Below are 14,540 nucleotides of genomic sequence, written 5' to 3'. Positions count from 1 at the left end.
AAGTTTTCAGAAACATAAAACAACATTAAGATTTTTTACATTTGAATCATAGATATCATTTAAGTTGTGCTAGAGAACAAGAATGAATTACCTAACATTTTGTGGGGGGGCAGGAGGGACAGAGAGCATAGTGGAGACCTTTTAGTAGATGCCTGCCAGTCTAAGTACCAATCCACGGGATTTGGAATCAGAAGACTTGATTTCTTTAATGCTTCTTTTTATCTGTGAGTCTATAGGCAAATTACTTAATATCTCTGATCTTCAGTTTCTCTTCTTTGTCTCTTTCTCTGTGTCTATGTCTCCCTTATTGTGTCTGTCTCTGTATATGACTGTCTGTGTCTGTGTCTGTCTGTCTGTCTCTCTCTCTTTCTCTCTGTTTTTCTCTCTGTCTGTCTCTCTGTCTCTCTCCACAAATCCCTGAGTTTCTCATCTAATGGGGGGAAGTCTGGGTGGTGACAATGATCTTTAGGAAATTTTCCCTTGTTCAAAATCATATGGATCCAGTGATAACCCTGTAAGTTAGGAAGCAGGTGGCTCTTCATGTGCCTTCCAATCTTGGGCAAGCCCAGAAAAGCAGAGCACTCCCTCACTCTAATCTAATTCACTTGCATGTCATGTCATCACCTAGCTTGTATTATGTTCCACTTTGAGAACAAAGGACAAACAACGAAGAGTGCTCAGTGTTTCTTCTGGCTATGGTTTGGTGCAATCCAGCTCCGGGAAACATGGAGACTCCACCATGCAGCCGACACAAAGATGTGCTCCCTGCCCTGAAGGAGTTGGCAGTCTAGTAGTTAGTGCAAAATTTGACTCATATAAGCATTTGGTAAAAACGACCTGTGCTAACAACACCAAGTTAGATGGGCCTGTCATGGTAATGTCAGCCCTGAGCAGAGTCCCAGAATTGAAGCAAACTGAAATGAGGTGAATTATTCCCTAAGGGGAGAGGCAAACTAAGCCACAGCTTCATTAGTCAGCCAAGCAAGTTAACAATGTAATCTGGTGTCATCCTGGCTGTCAGTCATCCCTGCCCTTCTAACTCTTAAGCACACACCACCCTCCCTGTGGTTTTCTAGACTTTTCTGGGAGCTTCCCTTCCTCCCTTCCTTCTTCCCTCTCTCCATTCCCTCCCTTCATCTTCCTCCTTTCCTCTTCACCCCTTTTGTCTCCCTTCCTCCCTTCCTTTCTTCCTTCCTGGAAGCTGAAAAGTGATGTCTAGTTTTACAGATTTGTAAATGGTTCTATACATGTAGGTTGTCTTAACTATCCTGAACTGAGGTGTTCAATTTGCACTCTCTCTCTCTCTCTCTCTCTCTCTCTCTCTCTCTCTCTCTCTCCCCCATATGTATATGTATGTATACAAACACATACATATTGATATAGATCTATCTATAGACATTGAGAAATCTCTGTCTCTGTATGTCTGTCCATCTATCTGCCTATCCATCCATCCATCTATCTATCTATCTATCTTTCTATCTCTATCATCTCTCTTTCTCTATCTGTCTCTATCATCTATCATCTATCTATCTCTCTATCCATCTATGTGTTCAGTTTTTTCTATATATTTGAGCCTCCTTCAAGTGCCCTGCTGACCTGCAAGGGATATTGCATCTGATCCAGAGAACTGATGCATTAAGTAATAGCAATAGTGTAAATCAACAAATTTCTGACCCTCATTTCAACTGATTTTATTCAATTTCACCATTGCCTTACTTTCTGGAAAGTTTGGGGCAGCAACTAAGTGGCACAGTAGATAGAGTACATGTAATAAAGTCATAAAGACTCATCTTTCAGGGTTCAAATAAGGCCTCAGACACTCCCTAACTGTGTAAACATGGGTACGGCACTTCTGTTTATTTTAATTTATTTATTTATCCGATTTGCTTCAGTTTTCTCATCTGCAAAGGAGGAAATAGCAGATCTCTTCAGTATCTCTGCCATGACTGAAAAAATCCCTGAAAAACAACAGCTACGATCTTTCTGGGGGGCAAAGGAAATAGAGTCACAGCTGATAGTGGCCAGAGTTTGCTTTTCTGAGACGCGACTTTAGATTAATCTGAACAAGAGGTCAATGGGGCCCATTTACTGTTTTATCTAATTTCATGCCAGATCTATATTCTAACAGCAAGAAACACTAATTCACAATTTCTACAATGGCTTAAAATTTATTAAGTATTTCCTTCAAAACAATCCTGAGAGTCAGTTTGAAGAAATATAATTATGCCCATTTTATAGGTGAGAAAACTAGGTTTCAAAGTCCCCAAAATGACTTGACCAGAGTCACGCAGGGAGAGTCTTAAAAAGGACTTCCCATTTAAGTACAGAAGTTCAGCTGGCTATTTAAAAGAATAATGACTTATTTATGAAGGAAGGATGAAACCTTTTAAAAGTTAAAAAAAAGTGAAATGAAGTTAAAAAAGCTAAAAAAATCCTTAAAAGTTAAGCAAGATCAGGCAGCTAGGTGGCGCAGTGGATAGAGCACCAGCCCTGGAGTCAGGAGTACCTGGGTTCAAATCTGACCTCAGACACTTAATAATGACCTAGCTGTGTGGCCTTGGGCAAGCCTCTTAACCCCACTGCCTTGCAAAAATCTAAAAAAGCAACAACAAAAAAGTTAAGCCAGGTCATCTAATTAATCTTTTTATTTTGAAAACCTTGATTTGCCCATATTGAGTTTGCCTTTCAGAATCTTAGTCATTTCCCTTAAATTAATTCATAAACTGTTTCTCTTTCTAAAGGTTTGGATACCTTCTGTTTTCCCTATCTTTCCCTCCTCCCCAATATACTCTCAGCAAAGAACAGTTACAAAAGTCTTGTCAGTCTGAGTTCATTGATGTGATGGTGCATAATTTATGTTTGGAATTTAACTTGACTTCATCTTTTACCCTATATCAAGTCTATATGATTCTTAGACAGTTTTGTAATTTTGGCAGTGGGCAGAATTCCCAGTGTGGAAGTCAAACACAACTCCTCTTTGACAGTGGATATGTTCTAGGGAGTATCCCGAGGCTCAGAAAGGTTAACTGATTTGTCCAGATTCAAACAATTAGTTAGCATCTGATGATTTTTAATAACCAATGATTTTGGGAAGATTTATATTTCCCCATTTTCTTCCATTTTCATTTCAAGACCTCAGTCTCTGAAGATTAAGGTAATGTTCTTCTTCATTGAGTCCCCACCTCAGGTTTGGATGGGAATAAATTCTTTGAATATATTACTCAAGGCTTGGGACAACTTAAGTTCATGGCATAATGGAAGGTCAGTTCCAGACCTGCACTGTGATATTCATTCTCTCATTAATTGTTAACCAATCAACAATTCCCAATTCCCAGATTGCCAAACAGGGAAACACCTACTCTTCAAAGGTGCCATGAGGATCTTTGATCTAAGAGAGAGATGACCAAAGTGCCTATGCTTATTATGCTAGCCTTATTAATAAAACGATTAAAAGGCCCAGAAATTATCTTGACCTTTTTAAGTGTCACTCATCAGATATTCCCAACCACAAAACCATAACTCATACTAGATCCCAGTTGCTATAAACTAAAGGAGAAGTAGAGGAACACATTTGTTTTTATCTTCTGTGACTCTTACATTATTTTCACAATTTCAAAAATGCTCTAATTTCAAAAAAAAATCCATAGAGTTGCTGGAAGAGGTACATTGACTTATAAAGAAAATATAAATTCTTTAAAACATCTTTACATTTTTATATGAAAAAATTAAAATTAGGAAAAAATAGCTAGAATTTTGGTAGTATTTTATTGCTTTCACTTTATAAAATTAAAAATTATCTCATTTTATCCTTAAAACATCCATGGAAGGGCAGTGCTGTTACTATCCCCATTATAGAGATGAAGAAATTGATATAGACTGCATAAATTGCCCAGTCTCACATTGCTAGTATACATGAATTTGAACTCTGACCTTCCTGACCCAGGGCTCTGTATCCCCTGCAGAACCTTAGCTGTCTCTTTTTTGCCAATACACAGAAGTGTGATGAGAATGAGGACAGTCACAAAGATTTAGGATGGGGTTTTCCACTAAGAAGTAATTAAAGCAAAATCTAATTTTTACCCATGATAGCAAGAAAAGACAATATCAATAAAAAAATCAAATTTACAAAAGGTAAAATGGCTTAACATCATCCTCAAAATAAAATAGAAAAAGTTGGGGAAAGAAAACTATAATTATGTGACATTTTCCTCTATGTCCTCCACACAGACTCAGGGACTCTCTCACATTAGGTTTTATTGTAAGGAAGTCATTTTTAAAAAGCTAATAGTATGATTGATTTTGCTATCTCCCTTTTTGGATTTCTTTTTGGCAATCTGAACAATTATTACTTAGTAATTTCTTCCAGTGCTCGAAGTATCAATAAATCTCTAGGATGTACTTCAAAATTATCCTTTATATTTCACTGAGCAAATCTTACTCACTTATAAAGGTGAAAATTCCCATCATTCAATACTCTTTCTTTTCAAATAGGAAACTCTCTGGTTTTTTTTCAGGATTTCTTTGACAGTATCTTGAGCTCTTTGTGGCTGCCTACATCCACATATGATACTGCTTTTTAAAAATAAGATTGACTCTTGCTGAATCAATACTGATTTTAATCTTTTTTTCCTTCTGGAATGTATTTTCATGTGTCACAGATTCTTGGGGCAACTGAAACTCTCCCATTCTCTGAGCAAAAATAATTCTGGTTTATCTATAGGCTAATAAAAAGACAGTTGAGTCAGTTTTAAAAAATCAGTCAATTCTCCAGATATCTGATGTATATGATACTCAAGACTGACTTTGGAATGACTGGATAGCTGGGGTTTATCCACAACTAGGGACTTGGGCAAGTCGTTTAGAGAATTCAAATCTCATCATTAAAAGGCGAAGATGATTTTCTTTTATAGAAAGCCAAATTATTTCAAGTCATATCTATTTTTCATTAAATTAAAAATAGACAATGCAGTAGATTATTATCTTAAAATAATTATTCATAGGAGTTTGGTCAAGTTGGGTGAAATCTACTTTGAATGAATGTATGCATCTATCAATCATTTCTTTCTGTATTATCTATGTGTCTATGTATCACTGTATCTTTGTATCTCTGCATCTCTGTATCTCTGATTTATATCTGTATCACTGTCTTTTTCTTCCTCTATCTGTGTCTGGATCTCTGTATACATACCTAATGACCATGTGGATATTACTACCTTATAACATTCATTCTGGGAATTGATAAAAATGAACCTGTGATGACACCATTTGAAATAAGAACCCCAAGAATGCTCATATGGAAGAAAAGATTTTCTCTAGGAGTTACAAATTCTAATAGAATAATTTATTAACTCAGCAATTTCTGAAAGTATTTTTCAAGGGGTGAAACACTTAATTTTCTTTGCATTGTTTATATTAGATTTTAGAGAATTCATTTTTTCTTCTTGATAAATTTAAATGGTTGTATTTGTGTTTATGTGTGTAGATTCCCCCCACACACAAACACATAAATATTAATAGTTCCTGTTCATGGAGTGAGGCTCTCACTAATTTATCAGTCACACTGACTAATATTTACCTTGGCCTGAATATGACTTTGTTTTCTTCTTCACAAATCTCTGTGGTGCTCAGCAGGGTTATTCCCATAATTTATTTCTCTCTGTCAGAAATGCTGCTTTTTATAATTTTGATAAATTATGTTCTTAACATCTTGTGATTCCCTGCCAATGTTAGATGAGATCAAGATTAACACTAAAGAGATTTGTTGTAACTCACTTTGCTTTGGCCTCTGCATCTTCATAGGCCTTGTTAGAAACATCGTCCAAGCCTCCAATCAAGTGCTTGAAGGAGCTGCGGAAATAAGAGAACACAGATCAAGAAACAAGCACACATATGTATGTCTCTTATCTTTATGTGAAATGAATTATTTACATATTATCTTGATGTGAAATAAATTATTTACATATTATACAGGAAGCAATGGATAGAGAATTGATTTTGAAGCTGGGAAGTCTTGCCTTCAATGAGTGCTGGCTATCTGAGCCTGGATAAATGACAATTCCCACAGTCACATCTTGTCAAGGGGTACCTGCCTGTTTCAGCGGAGGGAGTTGTTTCACCAGGGTTTTCCCTGTAGAAGATCACTGAGCCCAATCTCTCTCCAAGTTTTTTAGAAATATATACAGCAGTATATTTTATATAAAATGTATATAACATAATAGCATATTTTAGCTACAGATGAATATATATCCATAAATTTCAGAGAATTCAAATCTCATCATTAAAAGACAAAGATGATTTTCTTTTATAGAAAACCAAATTATTTCAAGTCATATCTAGTTTTTATTAAATTAAAATAGACAATACAGTAGATTTTTATCTAATAGTAGTAATTAACAGCTCACTTTTTATAGTGTTTACTATCTGACCAGCAAGGTGCCAAATGCTTTTTATCTCATTTGGGAGGGAAGTTCTATTATCTTTATTTTTATAAGTAATCAAATTGAGGCAAACAGAGATTAAGTGACATGTCCAGGGTCACACAGCTTGGAAGTATTTGACGCCACATTTGGACTCGGGTTCTCCTGACTCCAGGCCCAGTGTTCTGTCTTCTCTGCCACCAGAGTAGCTTTTCATGTATTTATGTATACATTACTTATGCAGACATATAGACTAGTAATAAATGTCTATATTATACGTATATAATATTATACCAAGGCATGAAGATATATGTATCCATCAACAGCATATTTCAGATATGGGAAGCACCTGTAGGACTACGACCACCCTCGGGATTCAAACCCTTTTCAGGGGTCATGATGGTGCATCACCATTGAATGCAACAATGCATTGTCAAAGGAATCACTGAGCTAAAACCAACATTTCGATGGCCAAGTGAGGGGAACACTGGTTATGAAGCCAGGAGGGTCTGAGTTCAAATGTAGCCTTACTGTGTGACCTTGGACAAGTCACTTGACCCTGATTGTCTAGAATCTAGGGCCATCTCTAGTCATCCTGATTCCTATCTGGCCACTGGACCCAGATGATTCTGGAGGAAAAGGTGAGGCTGGGGACTTAGCACAGCCTCCTTCACTCAAATCTCCATCCTGTGCTTGTCAAGGCATCATCTCCCTGATGTCATGGTCTTCTTCCAGAACAAAGGACAAACATCATCATCAATCATTTCAGATACATATTAAGTTGACATATATATATATATATATATATATATATATATATATATATATGGAAATAATAATAGTTTTATTAAATAGTTTAATTAATAATTTTAAATATAAATGTGTGTATGTATAGATAATAGCAGATATTATATATATAGATGCAGATATTGTTATGATTTGCAGGCTACTTTATTCTTTCATGTTACATTGCCACAAAGATCCTGTGAAGTAGTTTCTTAGAAGGAAAATGTCCTTTTGACTCCTCTTAAGAACTTATCTGTAGGTAGATGTCTTTGCATATGAAAAGGAATCTTTAGAAAGTGACTATTATGCAAATAAGTTCATGAGAAATCAAATTGTGTTAGGAGATAAAACTCATGTTTTGAAATGATTTTGATTCACCCTACTATAGCTGGGTATGTAACTGAAGCTTTTAAGAATTCTGTGATGGCCACAGACAGACACCCCCTGATTTGATCATCACTGCATTCATGTAAAAGTAGTTCCCAGGAAGAGTTTATCAAATCAAGATTAGGGGAATACTCTGAAACTTGGAGTGTTCACGCCCTGGGAGGGTATGTGCCTGGTCTGAGGACCATAGCCCAGAGGTGTCTGCACAAGGCTTGAGGTTAAGTGTGTTTATCTTCAAGGTCAACTTCCTATACAAACATGATGCTAGGGTGATGCAGTGGATAGAGCTCCGGCCCTGGAGTCAGGAGGACCTGAGTTCAAATCTGAGTTCAGACACTTAATAATTACCTAGTTGTGTGACCTTGGGCAAGTCACTTAATCTTACTGGCTTGCAAAAACCTAAAACAAGAGTATATATGCACATGTAAATATACACGTATATGTGAATATATATATATAATATATTATATATAGTTATACTGTCCCAAAAGTCTTAGTGCAGTTGGAATCTTTAACAACTTCAGCTATGTAGATGATACTAATGCTTGTAAAAATAACATTTGAAGGTCTGATTAAAATCTTAAAATCTGGATAGATTCTTTATGAAAATTCAACATAAATACCATCTTCTGCTAACTATTGCATATGCTGATAATTGAACTTTGCAAAAATTTTCATCTGTTGAAGTTTAGAAACTGAAAGATTGTATTTGTAGTTTCAGCCTTAGGAGAACCCCCAAAGGTTGGTACTAGTGAGTACTGGATGATTTTGGTGAGATTCCATGAGAAAAAATCCCGGGGAGATACCTCAGAAAGCTGAAGTGCCACATAAGGTCTCCTCTCCCAATTCCCTGAGCTAACAAAGTTTCATCCAGAAGTCACCACACACATAATATGTAATTTCTGGTTTATTATTCAAAATTTATAAAAATAAATGTAATTTTAAATAAAGGTTTCAAAGGATTTTTTTGGTAAGTGTGACATTTACAATTCGGAAGTTAGTAAAGCTTAAACCTGAACTGAGACTTTTGGGATACCATATATATAACACAGAGACACACACATTAACATAGATAAAATATTAGGTTTTCTATTAGGCTGGTTTCATATTATAAAGTATTATAATAGACTTCATAAATATATATGCCTATAATGTCTGTTTCAGATATAGATTAGTTACAGCTAAAACTATATATGTCTATAACTATACTATAATTTATATAGAGAGATATAAATATCTTTTTTTGGCTTTTTTGCAAGTCAGACAGGGTTAAGTGGCTTGCCCAAGGCCATACAGCTAGGTAATTATTAAGTGTCTGAGGCTGGATTTGAACTCAGGTACTCCTGACTCCAGGGCTGGTGTTCTATCCACTGTGTCATCTAGCTGCCCTATAAATATCTTTAAGTTTTCCAGGGCACTCTATTCACTCTTGTTTAATCTATATTGGAACCTATGGGAGAGTATAGCATTCTCAGTAGAAACCCAAATTTCAATGGTGTAACAAATGCCTTGTGTGGGAAAGGACTTCCAATAATTCAGTTTGCAATCCTAGTTTACAACTTGGTAGCTATATTTCTTTTTTTGTTTTAGGTTTTTGCAAAGTAATGGGGTTAAGTGACTTGCCCAAGGCCTCACAGCTAGGTAATTATTAAGTGTCTGAGGACATATTTGAACTCAGGTCCTCCTGACTACGGGGCCAGTGCTCTATCCACTGTGCCACCTAGCCGCCCCTTGGTAGCTATAATGTGTAATGGTGACTCAGGTGACTCAGGATCCCACAGTGAGTAAGGGTCAGGAGTAGTCTTGGGTCTTCCTGGTCTAACCACTAGGATCTGCTGCTGCCTGTGGAGATATTAACCCATAAAGGTCCCCATTTTAAAGCTCAGGAAACTAAAGAGGCAAAATGAATTTTGCTAGGCCCCCCTGCTAGATAGGGCACCTCCTAGGGAGGAGGTGCGATTGGTAGGGTACTTCATCTTTCTTTATTTCTCTGTTGTGTGGCATACAACAAATGCTAATAAATGGTTGTTGCTATCATTGCTGATCATGATAAGCAGGGTTATACATTTAATACAATCAGGAGGGTGGAAGAATGGCCCTAGGCCCTTCCCTCTGCGCCAGGTCAATCCATTTTCAGATATTTATTTAGCACTTACTGTATACTAGGCTTGTGGTAAGTCTAGGGATGACTACAAAAACAAAAGTAGCATCTTCCTTTCCCTATATCCCCAACATTGAAACTTAAATTTTATCGAGGCAGACAGCATGCATACAAACACATATTCACATACAAAACTGGAAACAAAATACACCAAATCAGTACACCATTATTGGGGCAGCGAGGGTGCTGGGACCCACTTTTTTGTTTCACAACCTGATTTTTGCACACATGGGTACAAGCACTGTGTATCTTCTGGGTGGATTTGAAAATGAAATATCACCTTGAAGGCACAGCCCTGATCTTAAGGACCTTCCATTTTGTTGAGGAGGATGGGGTATTGACACAAGTCAATGTAATTAAAGGGAAGGAGGAAGGGGCGAAAAAGAGATGAATCCAAAGGCATCTAGGAATGTTTGAGGAAGGAGAGAGCACTTGTAGCTAGAGGAATCGGAGGATGGAAGACGAGTTCTTGCAATACAGGCAAATGGCTTTGCTCAAATCCTTTACTCTCTCTTGTGTTGGCAAATCCAATTCTTCCAGAAGATGAGAGAGGTATGCTCTGCTGGGGGGTCTACAGGCCTTTGGGAGGCTGATTTCATTCCCTCTGTGTCCTAATGGCAGTTATTAGAGCATTGAAGCGAGAATTGGCTAAATTAGACTTCTCAGGGCTTCCAGGTCCATGACGGGATGCTCACAGCCACAAGCATCCTGCCACCATCTGATTTTTGGCTTGATAGGAAAGCATCCTTGCTAAGTAAAACTGACCAGAAGTTTCTAATAGAAATGGGGAAGTGAGGGTCTAGGGAAATGAGAAATTCTCATTTCAAATTAGAACGTTTCCTGTTTTATAAATAGGCTAATGACATTAGCAATTTTGTTCTAAAAATGAAAGGGGGAAAGTTATGATGCTGAAATCCTGTAGTGATTTAACTATCTATCTACCTGGATGTTTTCATTTGATCTATGAGACATCCATGTGAGGTAGGTATTGGCATCTTCATGTTATAGATGAGGAAACTGAGTTTCAGAGAGGTGAAGTGATTTCTGCAGTCACACAGACAAGAAGGGTCAGTGACAGAATTTGAATCTAGAACTTTTGGATTCTTAAGTCTAGCGCTTGATTCATGAGACCGCTCACAATATTATTAAAATTTTGTTTTGGTGGTGGTGGGGATAGTCAGTCCCCACCATAAATGCTTATGGTTTACTAGGCACCTTACTAAGCATGGGCATACAAAGAAAGGCAATAAACAATTTCTGTCCTCAAGCAATTTCCATTCTTTTTTTCCCAGTTATAGTATACATTATGTTTAAATGTCCAACTGGACAAAAAGGTGGCTCATGACAATGTATTAAAATATAATATGTATCTTTACAAATATGAAATTACTATGGAAATGGGGCTGGGTGAGATACTTTACCTACAAATTCTCAGAGATGCTTTCTTTTTTATTGATATTTTATTTTTCCATATACTAATGTTATGAAAATTCTTCAACATTCATTTGTATGCCTACACATATTTTTAACTTACAAAATTTCCTTCCACCCTCTCTTTCTACTCTCCCTCCCTTCAGTAGTGAACAGTGAGGTTAAGGAGCAATTTCCATCCTAATAGGGAAGCTAATGTATGAACAACTAGGTACATACAAAGACTGGATGGAAGGTCATCTGAAAAGGGAAGGTATCATTACCAGGGGGACCAAGAAAGCCTTAATATTAAAAAAAAAGATTGGAGCTGGGTCTTGATGGATGCCAAGGATTCTAAAAAGAAGAGCCAGGGCAAAGGCATGAAGATGGGAGATGAAGCTACTTTTCTTTGATCCCATAATCCTCCCAGTTCCTTGTTAAAACTTAGAAGACTCCCAAAGACTGGATTTTAAATAAGTCAGTTTTGTGGGATGGAAGCAGAAGAACTGGAAAGAACTATTGAGAATTTCTAGTCCCAAAATGTTACATTTTACATCTGAAGAAACTGAGTCCCAGAAATGAATTGACTCTTTTTCAATCTTTCATCTGCATAAAAAGTCTGAAATTGAATTTTGTGACTAAACCCAGGGTTCTCCCCATTAATTTGAAGGTCCCTCATCATGCAGTAAAATATAAATCATTATAGAAAGTCTAGTGTTTAATGGTTTCCCATTCTTTTTGAACAATGTCCTAAATGAGCTGATTTCCCTCTCTAGTTGAAGAATAGCCTCTTTCTGATTGCATAAGCATTTTCTTCAACCATCCTGTAATTTGATGTCTCAGAGAAGTCACAGGAAATAAGGAAAAAGTGAGTTTAGGAAAGCTTGCCTCTCGGCAGGTGGAGATTGGAGTAGAAGCAGCTTCAGAGGGTTAGTGAGCCCCCAAAAGACAACAAAAGAAATCCCCCACTGGCTTATTGGCAGATAGGCTTCCTGACCCACAGGGTTTGGTAGAGGCCACTGGGCTCTGCCAGACCTCTACAGATGCCCTCTGGGAAATCCTTGTCAGAAATGATTACAACAAAAAGCATATACTAATACTCCAGAAGAAGTGGCCTCCACATGGAGATAGAAGAAAGGACCTCATCTCTGGGGAAGTGTTTGTCGCAAGGCAATGGGGCTTGCCCAAGGCCACACAGCTAAGTCATTATTAAATGTCTGAGGCCGCATTTGAACTCAGGTACTTCTCACTCCAGGGTGGTGCTCTATCCACTGCGCCACCTAGCCGCCCTCTGGGGAAATGTTTTAAAGATGCTAACATCAGATTGGAAATTTTTGCTAAATCTACCAGGGATGAAAATTCCAACTGAATCCTAACTGATGGCAAAATCTTTGAGACTGAAACAGTGGGATCCAATAAGACTATAGTAAATAAATCCTTTTAAATGGATAGAATTAGCAAGACCCTCCACTTAAAGTGGCATCTCACTAAACTTTCAAATATGTTTGCAGTGTTCTTGCTCCATTTTGTTTTGTAATCACTTCTGTCCCTACCTCTAATTTCTCCAGCTAAGGCTCGGGGCCTAGGATGATCTCTTTTGTCACCTAGTGACAATTCTGAGAGGGCAGGGTCTGCCTTCTTGTATCTGCACACCTCTATTTAGCAAAGGTGGGGTACTTGGTAAGCCTGTATAAAGGGTTTCCTCTGCCAAGAACCATTGCAAAATGAGATTTTTAACTATATTATATTCTGAAGCCACTCCTTTCAAGGGAAAAATGGTTAAGACCATGCTTTGCAAATCTGAGATTTGGAGTTTTTCCCTCTTCTCTCCTTGGGTAAATGAATATCATGTGGTTTGAGAGGGGAGTATAGGTGAAAGTATAAGGAGAGCCCAGAAAAAGGAAGAAGAGAGAATACAGGCTTGGGGGAGCAGGTGACCAAAGTTACTCGGTGCCAGGAGGTCAGCAGTGATGAGCAGAGCACTTGGGAAAGAACAGTTTGTTCTTTTAAACTTCTGTCTTTAGCAATGGTGAAGAAGTGAAAGCCAAAAGAGGAATGACTAGGAGGGGATGGCTTCAGGGACATATTTTTTGGTCATATTCAGCATGGAAATCAGTTTCTTTAGACTTTATCATGTTTGATATAAGAATTTGACTCTTCTTTTTCTTCAATGCTGGGGGTAGGTGGAAAGAGGAGGAAATATATTTAATTAAAAAAGTTGCTACATTTAAAAGATCAAGTGGCAAACTACGAAATTTCATAATAAAATTCTACCACTTGCCTGTGCATCTGGAAGGCTAAGAAATAGCAGATTTGTAGGGAATGTGATGGATTGATGGGTTCCATCAGCTAGAGAGACTGCCATTGGTTTCTTTCTTTCTTTCTTTCTTTCTTTCTTTCTTTCTTTCTTTCTTTCTTTCTTTCTTTCTTTCTTTTTGCAAGGCAGTGGGGTTAAGTGGCTTGCCCAAGGCCACACAGCTAGGTCATTATTAAGTGTCTGAGGCTGGATTTGAACTCAGGGACTCCTGACTCCAGGGCCAGCTGCCCCTGCCATTGGTTTCTAAGGGGTCCTCCTATTAGACTGTATCCAATCTTATTTCTCATTTGCACCTTTTGTGATTGTGATGTGTACATTTCTTTGGGCCCCTTTTTTGTGACATGAGGACATTGGACAGTTCTAGGAACCACACCGGAGACAGTGAGCTTTTCTAGCCCAGAGCTGGGATCCCAACCCCCTCCTCCTCCCAGTTTATTGTTACAGAGGATTTCTTCTCTGAGTGGGAACATCACTGTGGAGTTGTAGGTACTTTCTATGGCTCCTTTTCTTCCCATGCACAGAATTAATATGAACTTTAAGGCTTCTCAATCAACCTAAACTGTTGTTTTGCCATAATTCAAGTACCTGACTCATTAATAGTAGGTCCTTGGGGTTCCAAAGTGTCACCTAATATTAAACTAAATAAAAATTTATTAATTGCATTGCAGCGAATCAAGGATAACAAATAAATATTGAATTTGTTGAATGAAAGAATGAATGAATAAATGAAGCAGATTTTCCTTCTAATTTTATACTGGGAGAAAAACTACTCCCCCCAAGCAAGGTTTCTCTTTTCTTAATGCCTAGAAATTTCATTTAAAATAATGTCCAACACTTAAGGAATGAGCCTAAGGAAGCTTTAGGTATGTGACCTTGAGCACATCTCTGAATTCCAGTCTCCTATCTTTGAAATTGAGAGAGTTGGATGAAATAATTTACAAGGATCATTCAAGCACTATCATTTTACAATATTTTAAACCCCTTCAAAATATTTTCCAGACTAGGTAGGATAGGAGGATAATGGACTACTGAGTATTCTTTCAAAATTAATTGGAGAAGTAAA

General features: G+C 37.5%; 1 protein-coding gene across 1 annotated transcript in view; it reads right to left on the bottom strand.

Annotated features, from left to right (window-relative positions):
- The window catches only part of PRKG1 (protein kinase cGMP-dependent 1), a 1,157,583-nt gene that overhangs the window by 126,100 nt on the left and 1,016,943 nt on the right, over positions 1 to 14,540 (bottom strand). Inside the window, 1 exon segment of the mRNA XM_074232273.1 lies at positions 5,773 to 5,847. Coding sequence (XP_074088374.1) covers positions 5,773 to 5,847 — 75 coding nt within the window.

This window comes from Macrotis lagotis, chromosome 4, assembly GCF_037893015.1.
Source record: "Macrotis lagotis isolate mMagLag1 chromosome 4, bilby.v1.9.chrom.fasta, whole genome shotgun sequence".
NCBI lineage: Eukaryota > Metazoa > Chordata > Mammalia > Peramelemorphia > Peramelidae > Macrotis > Macrotis lagotis.
Note: the sequence above shows the minus strand (reverse complement) of the source record. Positions and strands in the feature narration are given on the sequence as shown.